The 23,464-nt window shown below is 33.9% G+C and overlaps 3 protein-coding genes and 1 non-coding gene across 5 annotated transcripts; all 4 read left to right on the top strand.

Annotated features, from left to right (window-relative positions):
• Positions 1–699: 699 nt before the first annotated feature.
• TRNAQ-CUG lies at positions 700–771 on the top strand. Its single transcript has one exon. It is a non-coding gene; the product is annotated as a tRNA-Gln (tRNA).
• A 77-nt stretch (positions 772–848) lies between these two features.
• Positions 849–4,268, top strand: LOC8288047. 2 transcript variants are annotated; one of them, XM_015717799.3, is made up of 3 exons: positions 849–1,232; positions 1,734–1,976; positions 3,506–4,268. In XM_015717799.3, the coding sequence occupies exons 1-3, from the start codon at positions 979–981 to the stop codon at positions 3,687–3,689; spliced, it is 681 nt and encodes a 226-aa protein (XP_015573285.1). In that variant the 5' UTR covers positions 849–978; the 3' UTR covers positions 3,690–4,268. The 2 variants fall into 2 exon arrangements, with proteins under 2 accessions (XP_015573285.1, XP_025012307.1); XM_025156539.2 differs by lacking the exon at positions 3,506–4,268 and adding an exon at positions 2,136–2,533 and having other exon boundaries at positions 860–1,232.
• Positions 4,269–5,207: 939 nt separating this feature from the next.
• On the top strand, positions 5,208–7,012 carry LOC8288040 (mediator-associated protein 3). The gene is made up of 2 exons (XM_002509944.4): positions 5,208–5,633; positions 6,606–7,012. The coding sequence occupies exons 1-2, from the start codon at positions 5,388–5,390 to the stop codon at positions 6,624–6,626; spliced, it is 267 nt and encodes an 88-aa protein (XP_002509990.2). The 5' UTR covers positions 5,208–5,387; the 3' UTR covers positions 6,627–7,012.
• Positions 7,013–8,012: 1,000 nt separating this feature from the next.
• Positions 8,013–9,820, top strand: LOC8288041 (RNA polymerase II transcriptional coactivator KELP). The gene is made up of 3 exons (XM_002509945.4): positions 8,013–8,520; positions 8,617–8,722; positions 9,563–9,820. The coding sequence occupies exons 1-3, from the start codon at positions 8,263–8,265 to the stop codon at positions 9,652–9,654; spliced, it is 456 nt and encodes a 151-aa protein (XP_002509991.1). The 5' UTR covers positions 8,013–8,262; the 3' UTR covers positions 9,655–9,820.
• The last annotated feature ends 13,644 nt before the right edge of the window (positions 9,821–23,464 follow it).

Consider the following 23,464-nt stretch of genomic DNA (forward strand, 5'->3'; position numbering starts at 1 on the left):
GGGCGTACAATGTTTGTTTTGTAAAAGAATATTATTACCATCACTGCGTACATAATATTACCGATGACTGCATCGATAATCGTACATACCAACGAATCCAATTGTATGGCAATTCGCAGATCAGTCCTTTTTAAAAAGTAAATATATCTTTTTTAAGCTTTAAAAATTCTTTTTAATTTTAGATTCATTTCTTGTCTCAAATACTCGCTTGTAGCATACCATTAGATTGGCGAAATCTTTCTACAGTCATAATGCTAGTATTTTTTCAAAATCAAGCTTTTATTATTGAGCATATTGAAGTAGCCATTTTAAAAAATATTTTAAAACATCATCCATTTCTAATGAAATGGACTTACTAGAAATCCAAACTTATTACTTGATTCGGGATGTGTGATATATATGTCATTCTAAAATGATTTATTAATCTACTAATAAGTTGTTTAATGACAATTTTATTGTGAAAAATTATATTAACCCGTTTAGCTATATATAATTTTATATCCTGCCGATAATGGATTTGAATTAATAATTGGAAACTTCTCTTTCTTGATCTTGAATCGCATAGAAATGAAATTTCTGAAATAAGGTCCTCACTGAAGTCAAGATATTGGAATTCATTATTAAAGAAAAAGAAAAAGGTATTCTTGAAAAAAGCCAATACCAGTATAAAATGTTATATGGACAGACGTAACAACATGAGGTTCCATGGTCTAGCGGTTAGGACATTGGACTCTGAATCCAGTAACCCGAGTTCAAATCTCGGTGGAACCTTTTTACCTTTTTTGTCAACCAAAATTGTTTTTTCCCTTCAATTCCTTGCTTAAAGTAATCTAGTAAGGAGATCAGATATGATGCGTGGGGCCACAGAAACGTAGTTGCATTTGAAGCCATACTGCAGAAGCTAAGCTAGTGGCCATTATCTATTCTTCTTCTCCCTCTTCACACGGACAGACGAACAGAAGAAGGGAAGGGCAGAGAATGGCAATAACTCTTGTCTCAGTTCCAACTATCAATCAGACCCTTTCCTCTCAACGCCCTTATAATACTAACCTGAATACTCTAACTCTCACTAGATACTCTTCTATTAAGTCCATCACCTTCATTAATCGTCTTTGTTCCTCTTCTTCTTCCTCAACTTCTGTTGTAGAAGAAGATGGTCCTGCCTCTACACCTGATGATCTTCCTGTCCAATCACCATTACCACCTGTAAATGCTGACGAGGTTCCTGTCGGGTACCTTTATCTCTTTTCTTTTTATTTATCGTCTTTTAAGAATTTCTCGACTTTTTACCTGACTATATTTAGTAAAGAATAAAAGATATTTAAATTTATACCAGTAATTAGCTTTTTTTATCTTATTAGAGAAGAAACTTTTACTATTAGTTGTCTGATACCGACTGAGATTTTGATTCTTAGCTTGTTATTCTTCACTTGTATGTTATCATCTGAGGAGCTACTTTGGGTCAATCTAGTGTAACATGTTCTTACTTGTATGCTAAACCACAAGGCATTTTAGAAAAATTTGATATCCACTTTGCACATGAAAGTCACTGGGTTCTTTTTCCTGCGGAAAAGAGAAAAGAAAATTGGTACTTTATGGCAGATTCATGTTGATCTATTCAACTTGCACAATAGACGGTCAGATAACTATATGTCTATGTGACATTCATATGGTTTTGGAGCATTTTGCTAGCAATGTTGTACGCCAAGCTTACTAAGCAACATTTTCTGCAGCGGTTGTAAGGCCTGTGGGAGACAGGAAATTGAAAAGGGTTGCAATGGAGAAGGGAGGATTCAAGGCGGGATCGCAACAGTTTCAGGGTTTGGTTGGTGGCCAATCAAGGCTTACAGGCCTTGTCCTGGATTTGTGGCATCTGGTGGCAGGTATAGGCGACAAGGGCAGAGCATGGATGAAGTTGTCTCCGGAAGGGGGAATCCAGGAACTCCTGTAGGAAGCAGCACTGAGGTTGAGTCCAGGTAAAGTGCTACTGTATGTGATGTTCACCTTGAACTCCTGGTTGATGCCACAAATGCACAAGCAATTTCAGTTTAGTGCTTTTGTCTAGACTCTGCAAAACTGTGTTTCATGTATATGGTGTACATAGTTCCAATTATATATCATGTGAAATCTTGCAGCAAGGAAAGGCAAGATCCAAGGAAATTTAAGAGGTAGCATTGAGGAAGAAGATGCGCTTATCTGTGGCTTGATTGAGAAAGGAAAGCAGTCAATATTGACTAGCTTTCGCAATAATAGATTGTGGATTTGTATGTGATACTTTCCAGTTCTGCCCCTTCAAGTTGTGAAGTTAATTTTGATTCTCAGAATAGTTATTTTTATTCTCTCTCCTTTTATAATTCTTTTTGTTTCCTTGTCAGTTAGAACATTATACAGGATCAAGATGTTCATCATAGTTTATGGTACCATATCAAGTACTTGTTAAGGTCTTTTATTGTACCATATCTAGCACTTGTTAAGGTCTTTTCATTAATTGCCTTCGCAAATTAAAAACTATCCTGCTAATTTTCCATGAGAAGCTTGAGATCATACCTATATTTTTTGCCAAGTCCAATGCCTATTCTGAGCATTAAAATAGTCAATTGAAGAATTCATCCAAGAAAGGATGCACTGAGATATGAGAGAAGTAGAAGAGAGAAGGTCATGTGTTCCATGCTTCAGTGATCTGATCATAAGGTTGTGTCATTTTTATTTTTCTTATTGTCGTTTGAGAACTTTAATCTTTTGTCATGAAGGACGGAGGGAAGTACTGCTTTAAAGTCCAAACCACCGAAACAACAGAGTTGTTAGGCAGTAGATATGGTATTATTGTAGTCTAACACAACTCATAGTTAGACTTCTCATAGCCCTTCTCATTATATAGTAGGCAATCGTACTTGGAGTGTCACTGCTCAAGTGCAGCCACAAAAGTGCTGCAGCAACCTTCCTTAATCCTTATATCATTCTGAGAACAAACAGAATCCTGAAATTCAAGAAATAATAACAATTAAAAGAAAAGACCAATAATGCTAAATTGGGAGAGTTAGAAAGATGAGGTTGGCTTCAATCTCTCCAGTTAGCCCTACAAGTTTACTGACAAGGTGGCGATACAATTCCCTAGAGAAAATTCAGAAAGAAAATGCCGAAGCACACGAACAAATAGAGGTCAGTGATCAAAACTGATACGATTTATTGGAGAGCAGCTTTCTATGTGATCTCATGTTTATATCTTTGTATCAACCTCTTGAGCTAATCTGAACCGTACATTTGAATTGCTTGAGCATATACTAAACTACTTATTGGTATATAACTTGTTTTCTTGATAATCCATGTGATTCTTAGATGCATCTATGCTTATTTTTGCTTTGAAGGATTTGGTTTGATGGAGATTAGAGAGTGGATTGTTCTTGATCCTATTCATTAAAACGAAAAATCTCACCTTGCTGTTTTTCCTCAGTTATCTTAATACATAAGTAGCATTGCTAACCTATTCAGCTAATTGTTACCACAGGACTCGCACAATGCGCAGCTTCCTGAAAGACTGCAATCTTTGGCGCTATGATCGAAAGCAGCCTGAGAAGTTAGACAAATGGGATAGCATCAGCCATTGCAATATCCACTGGTTTGGTCACCCGTCTAACAAATACATTATAGTGTTGCTTGGACAATTTGAGGTTGCCAGAGGCCTGGGATAATCTAGAGCAGATGTATGCTCCTGTACCCTTTACTAACCGATACCCACTCGTCTAGGTTCTTCATATGTGAAACAAAAACCTGGTTTTAGCAATTGTTTATTCTGGAATGAGTTGTCTTTGGCATCAGTTAGCTGTATCTGAATCTCAGTGGAGTAGTATTAACGATGCTGTGGAATACTGCTATCATATGAGACTTCTGGGAATTCCTGATAAGAGCTGCTCTTTTGCGCACAAAGGCTCCACCTTCATGAGATATTGCTGTTGCTGAACTTATCTCTGCAAAGTCGCAACTTAATTTTCTTGGAATGAGCTGCTTTTGCACACATCAATTAGCATCTAGATTTACTTTACTTGCTTATCGTACATGTTCAATTATTAACCATCTCATCATTTGCTGTCTCTTCTAGGCCCCTGCTTTTCGTCCATATCTTTGTTGAAACTTTCTGTAATTTTGTGTGCTTTCTTTCTGTTAGCAGTTCATCTTTTTTAATTACACAGAGAAGTTGTATTATGTTGGGAAGCAGCTTTAAACAATTGCATCGACTTTGTTCAAGTGCAATAATAGTTAGCCATTACCAATTGAAGTATGATGAATTGCATGGTAGCATAATAAATTGAATCCAAAATGATTTAGCTAATTTTGTGTCTTTGGAAGGAAAAAGAAAGATTAGTATGAATTGATTTAATATTAAAACAACTAAAGGTCAAACAGATGGATTTCTCTTTGGAAAGAACAAGAAAGAAAGAGAAAATCTATTGGCAAGTAAGTCAAACCTAGCTTCACAACCATGACATAGAATTGGTCAAGAATATTTTAGATCAAAGTATTTTATATCATATATCAGAATATATATCACTTTTGGTATCTTAATATAATTGTGTTTTATAAAAAATTATTTATGATATCATTTCATTATTCTATCCTGAATTTTTAATTTCATATATGATTTATTGGAATGATTATGTAGTTAATTTGTAAATCTATATAGCCTTTTATATAATATATATATATATATATAATTTATCTCATTCAATTCTTAAAATTAGTTATAAAATTTCTGGATAAATTTTTAATTTATGAAATTTTTTATATTGTGATAGAGCTATGATTATAGAAATTTTTTATATCTTTCTTATCTTTCTATTTCTGCTTCATTTAAAAAAAAATTGAAATCTAAATTAATTTTTAAAAAGTATTTCACAAAATTTGAAATAAATGTTATTATAAATTTATTTCCAAAGATACTGTTTATAATAAAAAATTTAATAAAAATTGATTTTAGAAAAAAATTTATAATAAATTTCTCTTCATCAAATATGATTCTTTTTATATTTATAACGTCAAAATTTAATTTTTTTTGTCTCAATAAGAATTTAGATATTTAATTAATAGACATTTATAATTCTATTTTATTGGTAAAATTAAAAACTAAATGATTAATATTTATAGAAAATATTAAAAAATCTAAATTGAAATTAAAATTTTATTTCTTTTATATTTAAAATTTAAATATACGTTGAGACGCTGTATTGACGTATGAGATCCTTCTACAGAGGGGCAAAAAATACCCTACTTCTTGCTGCTAAAACCTTTTGCTCTTATGCTCACAGCCGCACAGAACAGAAAGAGGAACTAACCAGAGAAATCAAATACACAGCAATTTTACGTTAGTCATCAAAGCTTAAGCTGATACTAAAATGGAACCAGAAGTGAGTAGAGAGTTAGAGAAGAAGATCGCAAAAAGAGTGCGCAAGATATTGGAGCGAGAAAACCTGTACCAAATGACTGAGAAAAAGGTTAGAGAAATAGCATCAAAAGAACTTGAGATTAGTCTCGTTAATGAGCCGTTCAAGGCGATTGTTAGTCGTGCCGTTGAAGATTTCTTGGTAAAACTCAGAAATCAGACCCAAAAAACCAGTCTTCAGGTCCAAGAAGAGTTTAAGGTCTGTTTTCAATTTTGTTTATTCTTTCGTTGAGTTTCCGTTTCTGGGTTTTCTTAATATGTTCTGTTTTATAATTTTAAAAGCCTAATGATGGCCAAAGGATATTGTTTAAGCTAGGAAGATTAGTGAAACTGTGTTTCTTTAACTCAAATTATATAAATCTTATGCCCAATTGCTGAATTGAATCTTGAAAAAGGGGAAGTAATTTTTTTTCGACTTGGTGGCGAGGTTAGGTGGACAAAATATATGAACTTTAGGAAGTAGATTGACAGAGTGAGAAGATACAAAAGGTTTTTATGGCTTTAATAACCTCTCAATTTAAAAAATGGAGCTGTTGGAGTATATGGATTTAGTACTGTTTTTGTAATAAGCATCTGGTTGTTTTCATATATTTAGAGTTATGAGAGACTACTACAGTTTCATTCTTTTTGCTACTATTGTTTTATATCACTATTTTGTATTTTCATTTGTCACTTTTGATTATTTCCTATTTCTCCATAATCCAAAATGTAGTCTTGGGTGGTTGCAAATAGGTCAGACTAGTTGATGGTTTCTCAAAGATTCAAAAACTTGGGGATAGTGCCAATATTCAACCAGTGATTACCTTTTTCCTATAATTAGAATCAATAGGCTCCAATTACAGTACCTTTTACAACCAGACTATAGTTAATGCTTCTTTACGCAAAAGCTTTAGGATTTCTTAGTTTCTTTAGCCATTTCAGTTTGTTTCTCTTCTCCTGTTTTGCTTTCTTTTGTTTTCTGGTACAAGTTGTGAAAAGGTAAATTCTGCAACTTGCAGTTTTTAAATAGAACGAGAGGAAGTTTTACTTAAGCTGCCATTTCTGTTGGTGTCATTATTGATTATATTTCATCACCGCTTCTCGTTTGGATGATGAGCTAACTGATCTTTTTCTCTTTCCTTACAAGGTGCTTAGTATAATTTAGTTTTCTTTTGTCTTTATTTTGCTGCAGGCAAAGAGAAGATCAAAGTAGATCCTAGTCCTAGTGCATTTGAGATGTAAATTTTTGTTGGAAAGAAACTTACCTGACTATAGCTCATCTCCTGCTGCAAGTCAGCAACCAGTATGTTGTTGTCCGGTCTTCCTTGGACGACATTTAGACAAAAAAAGGCAGAACCTTTGAGATGATACTCTGTGAATGTGAACCAGGACTAATTCTGGTAATTTGTGCTGTTGATCTCTTTCAGTAAATTAGGAAGAGTGGCTAATGATGTTGTAGCAGTGTCATTTCTCTTTTGTTTTTATCTTTAAGAGTTGTCTAGCATAGAAAATTCCCACTTGAAACTGCCCTCCGCTTTCTTAGTTAGGTATTGATACAGTAATTATACAAAAGAAATGCCGGTAAACATCTTTAATTTACGAAGACAGCTAAATGGCTAGACATGTTTTTTTTTTTTTTGCACTAACAGTGTTAAGCTGCATCCTTCTGTTTTTTCTTATTTTTTGAATGTATGAATGCAATGACTAAATTACCCCCAACGTTCTTGGACTTTCACCCTAGTATCACATAGTCGCAGAAGCTTCGATTCGTAACGTTAATTGATCGGAACTCTCTATTGTCAGTGTGGATAACGGAAATTTGCAGCAGAGAGTTTACTGTCGCACAAATTAAAAGTTAAAAGTAAGAGAGAGTGGGAATAACAGGGTGAAAGTGCAGGGAGGCTGAAGGTGATTTAGCAGCAAGCAATTTTACAAGCGTGAGAATTTACAGTTTTGCTTCAGAACGAAGATTGGAGCTTTGGTCTCAGCTCTCAATTAAGAATTCTCCAGTTTCTGGACCTAGGCCTGCAGGACTAGGGTCTATGAGTACGTCTCCTTGCCACCATTTTTCGAGACCTATGCATCCTTGTACACTTTGAACAAGGACTTTAAAAAGGAATAAGAAAAGGTTCGGTCTTGAGAAACGCCATGGCAAGAAAGACAGAGTTGATCCAAAATAACACTATTGTTCAAAAATTATTTCTTTTGTATGTATTACGTTCAATTCAAGTCAACTGAATGATAAATATTAGTTGGTTTTAACAAATATAGTTGATTATAACATCTTAAAATACTTAGATTATCTCCCATGGTTCCAGGTCATTCCATGTAAATGAAAATGTAAAGGAACTTGTAATAGGTGGAAACCTGAAACTATGGCACTGACATGTTAGTGGTACTGCTAGGTGGTTGTCTGGTTGATAATTAGGGTACTACGGCGGCTTTTCGCGTTAATTTATAGTATTTGCGTCGTGTGAAGTCATGATATAGATGGTATTACAAAAAGTTTCTCTTACATAGAAAATATTACAAAAAGTCTTCATCTCTTCGTCTTTTTTCTTTTTATTAAATAGATAATAAATAGATAGGGCTAAACAAAAAACCAAATAGTGTTAGCGTTAAATTAACCGACTAAAAATGGGGTAGAGTCTAAGCGGGTTAGAAATAACCCTGTTTTCTTCTACAGCAGCAGCTTTCCTCTCAGTTGTGTAAGAACAGCAAATGGAAAGCACCAAACCTTACAAATTCCTTAATCAGGCGATCCACCGTTAGATTCGATTTGATTCAACTGTCAGTACTATCACTCAGTCGAGAAACTTTGGAAGAAAAGGAAAAAGGAAGAAGAAAAAATGGAGCCAAAACTGAAAATAAAAATCGAGGAGACAGTGAGGGAAATCTTGGAAGAATCAGACATGGAAACGACGACGGAAAATCAGATTCGGAAAATAGCGTCACGAAAGCTCGAACTTGACCTCAATAAATCGGAATACAAAGCGTTTGTGCGTCATGTCGTCAATAACTTTCTAGAAGAACAGAATGCGAAAGAGGAACAAGGACATAGCAAGGAGCCTGAGTTTGACGATGACGGTGACCTCATCGTTTGCAGAGTCAGTTGCTTGCCTTATCTTTCTTCTTTTAAAAAATTAAATAAATTTTGCCTTGTTTTGTTTTTATTTTATTTTTATTTTGTTGGTGAAGTTCAGTTATCAGAAAAGAGAAAAGTTACGATTCAGAATTTTAGAGGAACAACTTTGGTGTCAATAAGAGAGTTTTATAAAAAGGATGGCAAAGAACTTCCTACTTCTAAAGGTTTGATCTTTTTGTTTTTCTTTTGATTCTTTTTACTGATGCAAATGAAATATGAATCTATAATATTGTACCTAAATATTATTCTGGTATGTTTGTAGTTATGACAATATTTTTAGCCGAGTTGTGTGTCAGTGGCAGTGCTTACTTAGTCAAGTTTCTGCTGTCCAAACACTAAACTTCCCAACCATCAAAACTTATTTCATTCTGTTTTCTGATAACATTCATTGGAATTTGTCCATTTTTGTTTCATCAATTTTCTTTTTTCTTTTTTTTAATTACCTTGTCTGACCTGTCATTTTGATGTATTAGGCTTTCGTTTTAAGTGTAGCTTACAGGCATTATGTGCGTGGTTTTGTGTAATGACTGATGTGGCGCCCCTACAAGTTTTTTGTTTGTAAAGGATGAGATAGAGAAGTAATTCTCAATATGGGAATAGTTTTCTAGTACAAAACTTATGAATTTAGAACAAATTAGTATGGATTGACCAAGCAATATAAAGTTAAGATTCTTATTACAGTAGTTTTGGATTATAGCTGTGTTCCTGCATGGCTCGTGTAATTTATAATGAGATAATATTGTGTTTCAGCGGCTTGTTTTTGTGTGAATAACTTATATACCAGAAAAGGATTTAATATTCAACTGAATCATCCTGGTTTGGCATGGACATAAATCTGTGTGAATATGGCTGTGCAATTGTGCATGTATTGGAAGTTCGGCAATTTGGATTAAGTTTGTGTGTAAAAAGGCTAGTTAAGCACATGTTCCTTTTCTTGGTGTGCTGGCATTTTTGTGCTGTTATTATGAAGAGCCACTTTCATTGCACTTCTGCTTTATGTTCAGGGATTAGCTTGAAAGAGGAGCAATGGTCGGCTTTAAAGAAGAACATACCTGCCATAGAGGAAGCCATAAGGGAGATGGAAGACAGGTTGTAATGACAAGTGCAGGTTTTGTAAGGAAGTTATTTGAGGATTGGAATGTACGATTCATATTTAGCTTGATAACATCTTTTGAAACCTTGATTTTGCTAATGGTGATGGTTATAAAGTGACTTAACGCAGTTAAGCAATGCATACCTTTTAGGTTTTGCAATTGCCTCCAGGATTTTGCTAGTTTTAACTGCAGATATGTTCTTGATCCATCCTATTATCTGTTTTAGTTTTATATATGCAAAATACTCCAATAATAGATGAATGCCAAATATTATTAATATTAAATAATTGCAGTACATGTAAGTTATCCAGTCCAGTCCAAGTGTAAAATACCATTTATGTGTCACTTAGCACTCTGATCGCACAATAGTGTTGTAAGTGATTGACAGAATCTTTGAGGCCCTTACAAAGAAAAGAGCTTGCCAGATGGAGCAATCCAGCTATATGACCTGGTGACTCCATTGGCAACTATCCTGCCAGACTATCGGGTACGACCTCCTATTTTTCTTTCTTTTCATGACGTTTTCATAGGTTGTGTTTTAAACAACTCTTAAGTCATATCCGGACAAATCCCAATGAGGAACTAGGCCAAATTGTGGCCCACCCCTTGGATGATAAGAGCATTCAAATGACAAACTACATTTAAGTGGTTACTGTTAACGCCATAATAGCCAACGCAGATTATACATTGTTTTCCATTATCAGTAGGTTGGACAATAAATTTTCTAAGAATAATACTTGTAAAACAGTGTCTGCCATCCTTCCTGGCGATACCAATTTATCAAATTGTACAAAACGAATAGCAACCATGTACAAGGAGAATCCTATATAAGTACTGCACTTGATCAACCCATCACACATTAATATGCTCCTCTATGGCCTAAAAAAATGCTATACGTGTGTTTCAATAGGATTATTAGATCTGCGCAGATAAGGTATGCAATGACACAGAAAGTTACAATTAAAGATGTAGAAAGGCATATCGAGCATAGCTAATTAATTTCTCAAAATATGCAGCTCAAATGCACTAATGTTCTGTTATACAGTTTGTACAGTATCGAGTTTACATGAAACAGGTGATGTAAAACGCGATAAGTATAGGTGATTATGTTAAAGCTTAATCAACTCGGAAGGTACTTCTGTTTCTTCTTTACCTGTAAAGATGAACTTGGAGGAGGGCCCTTTATCTTCTTGGCCAATGCATTAGTTCTGCTTTTTAACTCTTCATAGCTGCCCTCATGATTAACATCATTGTTACACCGTGTTCCTCAATATTTTTGGCAGCCTTTCTTTTTCCAAATGACAAACTACAGAAAGCAGCAGTTAGAATGATAAAAATAGCTTTGCTGTGCACTAATCCTTCCCCCGTCGCTTAGGCCTACAATGTCTGAGGTAGTAATGCTTGAAGGTTGAGCTGCTGTTCCTGAATTTGTAATGGGTCAGTGTACATGCGGATGGATTTGGAGTCTTAAGAAAATAATATGTACAAATTTCACACGTAAATACAGGGGAAACTGAGTCTCTAATTCAGCCATCTGATGTGCCATATGGACTGGGTCATCGTCTGCATCTGGTCAGGATCTTAATCTACTGTATTCGATTAACTTTAGATATTCATGTGGCTATCAACTTTTGATGATGCACACAATAGTCTACCAATTTCCAACCTTGAAGAACTCAAAATTATTATTATTATTATCGAACATAATCCAGGGTGAATAGAAGATAATGTCTTGTTTCGCTGGAATATTGGAGTGACATGGGGCTGAAGATAGTTTCCAAAGCTCCAAGTGGGCAAGGGAGGAGGGTGAATGGTGATGAAGTTATGCATCTGAAATGGTCATCTAACTAGCAGAGACAGAGACGGGTTGTTTTAGTGAAAATGGAACACGGACTCTGGCTTCTACCAATCTAAACAGGCAGTAGAATTTGGCATGATGGTGCAAATAAACATAAAATCTTTAGCTTTTTTAAGCAAGAGTGTCTCAGAGGTTTATGTACATAGCATATACACTGTCTGAAAATCTCTATTTTGTGATAACAGAAGGCATATGGTTGTTTTTGTTTGAAACCCTTGAGTACCTCCCTTTGAAGTCACAGCGGCATTAAGACCAACTGTTTTTAATTAGGCCAAAAGTTAAATATGAATCAAAAGAAAACCTAAAATAGAAAACAAAAAAAAAAAAAAAAAGCAAAAAGTTTGACATATTTTGTACAGAAATACGGATGTAATGACAATTTATATTATATATTATTTTTTTATTTTCGTAATAATACCTTGTTTAATAGAGTAACTCTTTTAAAGGCAATACCATAAAATAATCTATTATTGGCTGAAACAGAAATATGGGATCCTATAAGAATATTATTTTAATATACTATTTATTAACCAGCTCATAAGTGTATTTACTAAATTCTTTTTTATTAGAAAAGGCTAAAATACTTGGTAATTAATTTCTCTCCAAATAGGAGAATAAAAAGTCTTTGGTAATTAACCAGCTCTTCTTCCCTTGGATGATCTGGTTCGTCTATCAACTTGACAATATGTACTAAACGATTCTTTCAAACTTTCTTCTTAATTGATTCATTGATATTTCTTTATGAACTAAAACTCTTTGTTTTGTCTTGCTTCTTAATGAATCGATTCTTTGATTGTTCATTATGGACTGAAACTAAAAGTGAAAATTTGGTTGCATCCTTTTTGTCTCATAAAAATATGGGCTCAAGGTAAACATAATTAAAAAAATATTGAACTCGTCACTTTGTGGAGATATATTTGCGCTAAGACTGAAAAATGGCTTTTCTTGGAACTCAGTTTAAATTTCTTGATATTGTAATTATGATGGATTTAAGTGTAGATTTTGTTGTGTTCCAGAATTCTGTAAGCATATACAGCAACTTGTGGCTAAAGTACTGAAAATTGGTTTTGTCAAATATCGCCATAAACTTTTCATTACAGTTCCTGATCAATGTGAGCTTTTGTGGGTTGCTTGTGTGGCAAGAATATTAAATTATCGGTTTTCTTAGGTCTCATGTACACTTGATCCTGGCTAAAAATAGTGAAAGTGGGTTTTCTTGTTCTTATGCATCTAAAAATATTGAAATAAGGGTTCTCTTTGATCCTTGTCATTAGTTCCTGATAGTGTAAGTTTTGCGGGTGGCTTATGTTGCTAAGGGATTAAATAATGCGTATTCTTAGAATTCCATTTGCATCTCTTTCTTTATGTCTTCCAAATCCTGCTGATTATGTTGGACTCTTTAAGCGCGTGGATTATGTGATTTTCCGGATGCTATGGTCATTTTAGAGCAATACGTGGCTGAAAATTAAAAAAAAATGAGATTTTATTAAATCTCACCCTAAAATTTGTCTCACACTTCCTTATAGTGTTGGATTTTGAGGGTTGCTTGTGTGGCTAAAAGATTGAAAAATCGGTAGCTTTACTTAGATGTCGGTCTGCATTTCTTGAGCTTATGCCTTCTAAATCCTGCATAAAAACATTGAAAATGGGTTTTGGTTGAATCTCACTTCAAAATTCATTTCAGTTCTTGATATCATAAGAGAATCTAATTCTTATTATTTTCTTTGATGATTGAGTTGCCTTCTGACCTGATATCATCATTGCTTCAAATTTCCTTAGCTGTTGTAGCAAGTCTGCTTGCGGAGTAAATTGAAGAGAATTTCCATGTTCTAATGTTCGATTCCAGTTTAGCAATTTAATGGTCTCTCAGAAGCTAATGTAAATTTTCAATGCCACAAAATTGTGCGAAAATGAGATGATCATTGAAATAGTAGACTGACCATCGAGTGCCTAGAGGGTTATTGTAGTAACATGTCAATAAATGGATACTTTTTCCTCTTGACTTAGAACTGGACCAATTGGCAAAGTGAAAGTGCAACCATGAAGACAATTGTAGCTGTAACATTGTTCAATTTTTCATTAGTTTATTTTCTTGGTTTACTACTTGATCATAGCAAATACCAAATGAGCTGAATTGGTTTAAAGTACATTCAGATAATTGCTTGCATCATAATTCACTCTTAAAAGTTTTTAAATGAAAAATTGTGACTCCATTTTTAGGTATTGTCCAAAGAAGATCCTTAAAAACCATATGTGTTATTCTAGAGATTTTGGACTTGCTAAAGTAAAACTTTGACAAAGGGTTGAAAGGGGAAACATGAAATATAAGAATTATTAAATCTTGTCTGTTTGCTTTATCTCTTGGTCATGATATGATTTCAAAGACGGTGTAGGATAACAAGTGGGCATACAATGTTTCTTTTGTAGCTGTGCAAAGCTTAAGATGGTTGAATGCAAGTTTTCGTTTTCATCTCTTTCTTTTATTTATTTATCAGTTCTTATAGAAATTATTGCTCTATTTCTTAGCCTTGTTTTGCTTTAACAAAATTATTGGGTTTAGATATGCAGACATGTATTTTCACCTTCGGACAAATTAAAGCTGCTTCAAACAACTTTAATCCAGCAAACAACATTGGAGGCATAGTGCTTTTTAGGTGACTTGTCTTTTCTTTTTCTTCTTCTAAGAAAAAAGAAATTCCTTAACAAGTGAAGGCTCAATTAAGACTAAAACACTACAGGTGGTACTATTGTTCCTGTTAAGCAATTTTCTTCTAGATCAAAGCAGAGAAATTGAGAAAGTTTTGAATGAAGAAGGCATGATTTCTGCGTTACAACACCACAATCTTGTTAGATTGTATGGACGTTGTGTTGAAAGGAATCAATTATTGTTGGTATATGAGTACATGGAAGAACGATAGCCTTGAGCAGAGTTTGTTAAGTAAGCTTACTATTCGGTTCTCCAACTTTGTTGGCAATATGTAACTTGTGCAACTTGATCAAGAAACGAAGAAACAATCTAACCTCACAAGGTAGCACTTAAGGACGTTGATTATATTGATTGCTCTTATATGTTGATGGCAGGCAAGAAGAAAAGCCAGTTGGTATTGGACTGGTCTACAAGGCAAAGGATTTGTATTGGCACTGCATGAACAATCTGCATTATTCATGATTTGCATTTGGATTTGTTTTAGTGGAAGCTAATGTCACATTTACCTTTTATTGTGACGAGGATAAGGCAGATGGTTTTGGGTTGTTGGGATAAGCAACATGAAGACCAGACCAAGATTTTGTCTGTCTCCTGGATTTGTAATGGATCTAATCCAAGTGTATATGCTGATTGATTTGGGGCTTTAAAGAAATTAATAGGAGCAAATTTGACCTTGGGTACCGAAGAACCGGGTCGTCATATGGAGCTGAAGAGAGTTTGAAATCAAGTGGGCAAAGGGAATATGGTAATATCTGCTAAGAGTTTCAAGTGGGTAGGTAGAAAGAAATGAAATACATTTTCTGGTTTCTACTAATCTGAATGGTAAATAATAATTCGTATTATGTTAATCTTTTATTTTAAGTTTTTATAAATTATGGTTTCCATTAGCTTGTTGTAGTATTTATTGACCACAACTAATTTCAATGTCCATCGGCCAAACATTTTTCTCTAGAAATGAAAAATAAATCTCTGTATACACAAATACTAGCCTTAAGTACTATTTACATATGTTGATTTATAATATCTATAATATAGTGAATTTAAATATTAATTAATTTATTCTTTTTATACTTTTGACACATAAATATTATATTTAATATAATATTTATATGTAGATCATTAAGTTATTTTTTAATTAAATAGTAATTTTAATTTAGAACATAATATTTTATTTACATTTAATTTTATTTTAATCAATAAATTAATTCTCTAACTATGAAATAATTTATATCGTAAAAATTAGAATATCAATTATATTTGTACAAATTTTAAAAATATTTAATAGATATCTTAACATAACTTTTACATTAAATTAATAAAAAATTTGAACGTGAAAGTATTTTAATCATTTTTCAAGCTATGTGTTTAGTTATAAAATGTTCAAATTTTGTTAAAACTTATAAAATTTTATTTTATATTATCATTAATTTATAATTAAAATTATAAGATTAAATACAAGGGGTAGGCGAATCATGTCTAATAAATGAGTATAATCCAAATACCATCTCGCAATAATTAGGTACTGGTATGCTTTTTAAAAAAGCAACTGCTATTCCCAAAAAGGCAAAAATAAAAGAATAAAGAATGCATCAAAGTTAAGCTGTCCAGTTAACCGACTTAGAGTCAGTCAACCGCCTTTGTTGCTTGAAATAAATCCTACCCGTCCTTCCATCATTCACTATTTAATCTCAGCGTTCCATCCTCTCTACATAGACAAATCAGTCCAATTGCTACTCGCTATACGACTGTAATAGTGATTACTCGTTGGGTAACGTTGTTTTCATGACGGTGCTTTTGTGTTTTGACCTGGTTTTTTAAGTAACAGATCTCTTATTGAATCTCATTGTTTGGTTTTGAGAGTTGCTTGTATGGCTAAAGATTGAGATATTGGTTTTCTTGTGTCTCGCTGTATATTTCTTCCTCAGGTTTTGACGCTTAATAACTCTTAAATTTTTTTGCCCCTAGAAGTATTGAAGTAACCGATTTTCTTTAACCTTTTTCATTACATTTCGTTTCAACAATTGCTTCTGCTGTGAAAAGATTGGATTCGGTTTTCTGAGTTCACATTCTTTGATTTAATGATTCTGAATTCATTAGATTTTGTTGGCTGTCTGGGTTTTTCCGGTTTTTATCATCATATTGAGCAACATGTGGCTAAAACTATTGACCAAGGTCAGGACTTCTGCGTCCTTTACAAGGATCATTCCTTGATTCCATTCGGTTTTATTAGACAGTCAGAATAATGAGGGGATTGTTAATTTACGTTTCTTGATTTTACTGAAAATTTTGTTTTCCTGAATCTCATTATCTGGTTTTGAGGGTTGCTTATATGGCTAAAAATTGAGATATTGGTTTTCTTGTGTCTCGCTGTATATTTCTTCCTCAGGTTTTGACGCTTAATAACTCTTAAACTTTTTTGCCCCTAGAAGTATTGAAGTAATCGATTCTCTTTAACCTTTTCCATTACACTTCGTTTTAACAATTGCTTCTGCTCCGAAAAGATTGGATTCGGTTTTCTGAAGTCCACATTCTTTGATTTAATGATTCTGAATTCATTGGGTTTTGTTGGCTGTCTGGGCTTTTCCGGGTTTTATCATCATATTGAGCAACATGTGGCTAAAAATATTGACCAAGGTCAGGACTTTTGCGTCCTTTACAAGGATCATTCCTTGATTCGGTTCGGTTTTATTAGACAGTCAGAATAATGAGGGGATTGTTAATTTACGTTTCTTGATTTTACTGAAAAATGTGTTTTCCTGAATCTCATTGTTTGGTTTTGAGAGTTGCTTGTATGGCTAAAAATTGAGATATTGGTTTTCTTGTGTCTCGCTGTATATTTCTTCCTCAGGTTTTGACGCCTAATAACTCTTAAACTTTTTTGCCCCTAGAAGTATTGAAGTAATCGATTTTCTTTAACCTTTTCCATTACACTTCGTTTCAACAATTGTTTCTGCTATGAAAAGATTGGATTCGGTTTTCTGAAGTCCACATTCTTTGATTTAATGATTCTGAATTCATTGGGTTTTGTTGGCTGTCTGGGCTTTTCCGGGTTTTATCATCATATTGAGCAACATGTGGCTAAAAATATTGACCAAGGTCAGGACTTTTGCGTCCTTTACAAGGATCATTCCTTGATTCGGTTCGGTTTTATTAGACAGTCAGAATAATGAGGGGATTGTTAATTTACGTTTCTTGATTTTACTGAAAAATGTGTTTTCCTGAATCTCATTGTTTGGTTTTGAGAGTTGCTTGTATGGCTAAAAATTGAGATATTGGTTTTCTTGTGTCTCGCTGTATATTTCTTCCTCAGGTTTTGACGCCTAATAACTCTTAAACTTTTTTGCCCCTAGAAGTATTGGAAGTAATCGATTTTCTTTAACCTTTTCCATTACACTTCGTTTCAACAATTGTTTCTGCTATGAAAAGATTGGATTCGGTTTTCTGAAGTCCACATTCTTTGATTTAATGATTCTGAATTCATTGGGTTTTGTTGGCTGTCTGGGCTTTTCCGGGTTTTATCATCATATTGAGCAACATGTGGCTAAAAATATTGACCAAGGTCAGGACTTTTGCGTCCTTTACAAGGATCATTCCTTGATTCGGTTCGGTTTTATTAGACAGTCAGAATAATGAGGGGATTGTTAATTTACGTTTCTTGATTTTACTGAAAAATGTGTTTTCCTGAATCTCATTGTTTGGTTTTGAGAGTTGCTTGTATGGCTAAAAATTGAGATATTGGTTTTCTTGTGTCTCGCTGTATATTTCTTCCTCAGGTTTTGACGCCTAATAACTCTTAAACTTTTTTGCCCCTAGAAGTATTGAAGTAATCGATTTTCTTTAACCTTTTCCATTACACTTCGTTTCAACAATTGTTTCTGCTATGAAAAGATTGGATTCGGTTTTCTGAAGTCCACATTCTTTGATTTAATCATTCCGAATTCATTGGATTTTGTTGGCTGTCTAGGTTTTTCCCGGTTTTATCATCCTATTGAGCAACATTTGGGTAAAAATATTGACCAAGGTCAGGACTTTTGCATCCTTTACAAGGATCATTCCTTGATTCCGTTCGGTTTTGTTAGACAGTCAGAATCATGAAGGGAATCTTTCTTGCAATTTTGATCAATTACTGATATCCTGCTTCTTGGACATATATCTGATATGAACAAGAACCTATTTATAAAATCGTGGCTATTTTTGTTCCAGGGTCCTCTTTGAAGTTTGAAAGCTATCGGGCTTTAATTGTAGTTCGCTACTTAGCTTAATTGCTCACTGCATCTGGTTTGGATAGCAAAACTCATTCCATGCAAACCTTTTTGTTTTGGTCCCACTTAAATTGAGTTCATATTGTCACATGTCTTACAGCTCTTCCCATTTGTTTAATAGCTGGCACTGTAGCAATATCTGAATGCTTATGTGGAAATATTCTTTATAATGATAGTTTAGTTTTATATTTGCAACTTCTTTTTTTCTTGGGCAGATGTAACGTCACTAAAATTTCTAGATGTACATGTCTTATGTTGAGGATATGCAGGACTGATTCAGGTTTAAAGATGTAGTATTGCTTGGTGCTAGGCTACATGATTTGTTTACTGAAGAAGAAGTTTGCGGTCTCTTAATTTCTGTCTCAACAGAGTATGATAGCTATTGCTTTCCCATTTCTTGTTTTGCCCACTTGTTATGCTATGAATGAGGCATATTAGTACATTCCATGTTTTTCGGTGTACAATAATCATATATATCCTCATTGATGTCAGGATAATGTTGCTCATCCTTTTAACTTGTTGATTATACATTTTCCAGTAGTGTTGGATGTGATAGTTAGACTACTGATCACTGACTGAGAGATCTTCGTTATTTTGAAGGCTGGCCCGTCTTTTGCATCTTGTACCATCGGTTGTGTTGTTGATGAATTATTGGTGCAGTAGTAACCTGCATTAACCTTCAGTTGCATATGTTGCATGATACACTTTCACCATTCTGATTGTCAGTTTACAGTCTCCCGTAACATCGTTTTTGTTTTCTTGTTGGGCTGAGTTATTTCATTTTATGATGCTAATAATCCAAAAAGAATAATTGGAACTACTATATAGAGTTTCTTCATAATATTATCTTTTTATATCATAAATGAATTTTCTAGAATTTCAGCCCAGCCCTATTTCTTTCAATTTTTTAAAAAGCAAAAGCGTGCTCAACAAGCAATTCTCGTAAGATTAGCTAATTGCTTCTCATTGAAACAAGGAAATCTTTTGAAAAGTAATGAATTTCACTTTGATTTATGTGCAATATTTGGTTCCAAACTGGAACATTGTAGACTGTCTTCTTACGGCATGATAATTGGTTTGATGTGGGGTTTTTTTGGAATATTGAATTTGTTCTTGGACCATTTGGTTCTTCCGTCGACTTGACAATATTGAATGATTTTCAAACTTTATTTCAACTTGTCTATTGATTAATGGATTTATTGGTATTTAATGGTAAGAAATTAATGATTTGATGTGCACCCTAGATCATTGTTTAAAAAGTGGTGTGATCTTTGATTTGTCTCTTTCTCTTTGATTATGTTCGATTATCCACTTAAGAATATGTTGAACAATTCTTTTGAACTTTGTTTTATATGATCTTTTAATTATTCGGTTCATTCATATATCATCTTGAATAGAACTGGTGATTTGGTCATCTTGAATAGAACTGGTGATTTGGCTGCCTGCTTCATAGGAGTCCCTCCCGTCCCATTTGCATAAGGATAAAGATTGAAAGAAAAGGGTTTCTTGGTTCTTATTCTATGCTACTTTATATTTAATTCATCAGTTTGTGGAGATATATTTGTGCTAAGATTGAAACATGGCGTTTCTTAGATCCCAATCTACATTTCTTGATTATACGCCTCCTAAACCCTGAAATTTGTTGGGTTTTCGGTATGGGCGTGTGGTTTTCCCAGATCCTGTTTGGAGCAACATGTGGCTAATAATATTGAGACATTGGCTTTCTGGATCTCCTTTACACAACAGTGATTTTGAGCACTAGTTGTCTAATTTTTCAGAATTCCATCAACTTGTGAAATAATATGTAATCCAAAGTTAAAATTGCCAAGGGTTCATCAGCCTGCGGGGTGATGTGTATTTTAACACTGAAAAATCAGTTTTTCCAAACTTTACTTCGAAACTCTGCCATTTATTTGTTTATTGATTTCAGCAGTCCCCTTCGGTCTCCGTCAGGTTGGATGTTTTCCTCCTTTCTCCCAAAGTAGGATTGTCTTAGTCTTGGTTGTTGTTTTTTCTTTTCCAGGATTCCACCAACTTGTGGATATATGGGTGCTAATCCTGAAAAATTGTGATTTCTTAGCTTCCTGTCTACAATTTTGTGATTAGCTGATCACACTTTTTGTGAGAGTGTTGGATGTGATATATAGACCACAGATTACTGAAGCTGAGATCGTTGATTTGTCAAAGGCTGGTCCATTTTGATAAGGGATTTTCTTGATTTTATACATCTAACAGATTGAAATATTGCCTTTAATCTTTATCATTACACTTCCTGATAATGTGAGTTTTGCGGGTTGCTTGTGTGGTTAAAAGATTAGATCATCGGTTTTCTTAGGTCACATGTACATTTGATCCTATGGGTTTTTCCTTTTTTTATGCATCTGAAAATATGAAGGTAAGGTTTTCTTTGATCCTCGTCATTACACTTCCTCATAAATATGAGTTTTGTGGGTTGTTTCTGTTTCTAAAGATTAAATATTTGATCTGTTTCTTTATTGATGCTTTCCAAATCCTGATTATGTTTGTTTTCCGAGTGTTTGGATTGTATGGTTTTTCCAGGTTCTATTATCATTTAGAGAAAACACGTGACTAAAAATTAAAAAATGGGATTTATTAGATCTCGCCCTAAAATTTGTCTTACACTTCCTTATAGTGTTGTTGGGTTTTGAGGGTTGCAAAATCAGTTGGTTTTCATAGATGTCGGTCTACATTTCTTGACTTTTTGCCTTGTAAATCCTGCATAGAAACATTAAAAAATGGGATTGTGATTGAATCCACTTCAATATTTTTCATTGCAGTTTTGAGGGTTGCTTGTGTGTCCCAAAGATTAAAAATCAGTTTTTAGAGGTCTCCCTCTAAATAGTTGTGGATTTTGGGTTTTGGTTGATTTGCAAGGTTCCCATTAGCTTGTGAAGCAATATATTCTCCAAGATTGAAAATTGCCTGGGATTCCATCAACTTGTGGAGCGATATGTGTTCTACGATTGAAACAAGGATTTTCCCGGATAATGTTTCTCAATTATGTGATTTAGTTGACTCTTGATGGTGGTAAATTTTCTTAGTATTGGTTGTGTTCTTTTTCCAGGACTCAACCAGCTTGTGGAGATATGAGTGCTAATACTGAAATAATGGTTTTTCTTAAATAACTATCGACTATTTTATGGTTTATTTGATTAATTCTTGATAGTGATGAATTTTAAGCATTGGCGTGTCCTTTTTTAGGATTCCACCAGCTTGTGGAGATGTGCCTGCGTAGATTGATAAATGGGTTTTCTACACACTACAAATTCTTATGATTTTATATTTCTAAAAAGTGGTGGAGTTATCAGCTTGTTGATCAATATGATAAGGGAGCTTTGTTCGGTTTTTGTGATCAAGGGGTTTGTAGACTATCCTCTGTTCTTTCTGCTTTTTGGTTGTTTTTTCAAATTCTTATAAAAGGTGAAGAATTTAAGTTGATCTTTTTGTATGTGTTTCCTTTAAAATGGATAATATATGTAAGACTAGAAATGCATCCTTTTGCCGTACAGTATTATTTTTTCATCCTGTTAATGATTAGAATCATATAATGCTGAGGACTCTTTGCCTTCTCGTTAATAATTAGAATCATATAGGCTGAGGAATTTTTGCCTTCTTTTCAGTCATCCTTAATTTCATGCAGTCATATCAGACATTAAAATCATGGGGGAGTTCTTTTCAACAATTTTGATCAATTGGTATTCTGTTTCTTATACGTGTCTGAATTGGATAAGAACCTATATGTGGTGGCCATCTTTCCTTTTTCTGCCCACTTGGGCTTTGTATGAGGTGTTTTAGTACATTTCATTTTTGGTGGTGTCCAATAATGATATAGATCCTTACTAATTGTCATTAAACAATAGAATGATGCTGATGGTCTTTTAACTTGCTGATAATATACATTTGCCAACAATGTTGGATGTGATACATAGACTACTGATAACTGATGCTGTGATCTTTGTGACTTTGAAGGCTGGCCCGTGTTTTGCATCTTGTATTGTTGGTTGTGTTGTTGATGAATGGTGCAGTGGTAACTCACATAAATCTTCAGCTGTAATTGTTCCATGATGCAACTTATTATGATCTTCAGTTTACAGTATCTCGTAACATCAGCTTGTTATCTTCTTAGACTGAGTTGTTGCATTACATTATGTTAGTGCTATTCGGTTTTGATTTATTTGCAAGTTTTGGTTCCACATCGGAATATTGTAGACTGACTTCTTATGGTAGAAGAACTGGTTTGATGTGGGATTTATTTTTTCAGAATTTTGAATTGGTTTCTTCTTCCCTTATATGATTTGGATCGTCTATCAACTTGACAGTATATTGAATGATTTTTCAAACTTCATTTCACCTTGTCTTTTGATTAATTTAGTGGTATTTAATGGTAAGAAATTAATTGATTTAGTCATCCTAGAGCGTGGTGTAAAAAGTGTTGTGATCTTTGAATTTGTTTCTTTCCCCCTTGATGATTTGGTTTGATTATCCAATTTGATAGTATGTTGAACGATTCTTTCCAACTTTTGTTTTATATGATCTTCTAATTTGGTGATTTGGCTGCCTGCTTCCTAGGAGTCCCTCTTGGCCTATTAGCATAAGGATAAAGATTGAGAAAAAGAAAGGGATTTTTCGGGTTTGTGTTCTGTGCTATTTTAGTTTTGACGACTCAGTTTGTGAAGACATATTTGTGCTAAGATTGAAAAAACGGCTTTTCTTATATCCCAATCTACATTTCTTGATTATATGCCTTCTGAATCCTGAACTTTTTGGATTCTCGTGTGGCGAAAAGATTTCAAATTGGCTTGTTTTTTCTTATATCTTAGATGCCAGTCTGCATTTGTTGATCTTTTGCCTCCTGAATTCTAGCTAGAATTTTCGAATATAAGTTTTGGTGAATATCACTTTTAAATTAGTCATACAGGTTTCGAATATAGTGTTGGTTCTTGATGGTTTCTTGTGGTGCTGGT

Source organism: Ricinus communis, chromosome 5 (assembly GCF_019578655.1).
Source record: "Ricinus communis isolate WT05 ecotype wild-type chromosome 5, ASM1957865v1, whole genome shotgun sequence".
In the NCBI taxonomy this organism is placed as follows: Eukaryota; Viridiplantae; Streptophyta; class Magnoliopsida; order Malpighiales; family Euphorbiaceae; genus Ricinus; species Ricinus communis.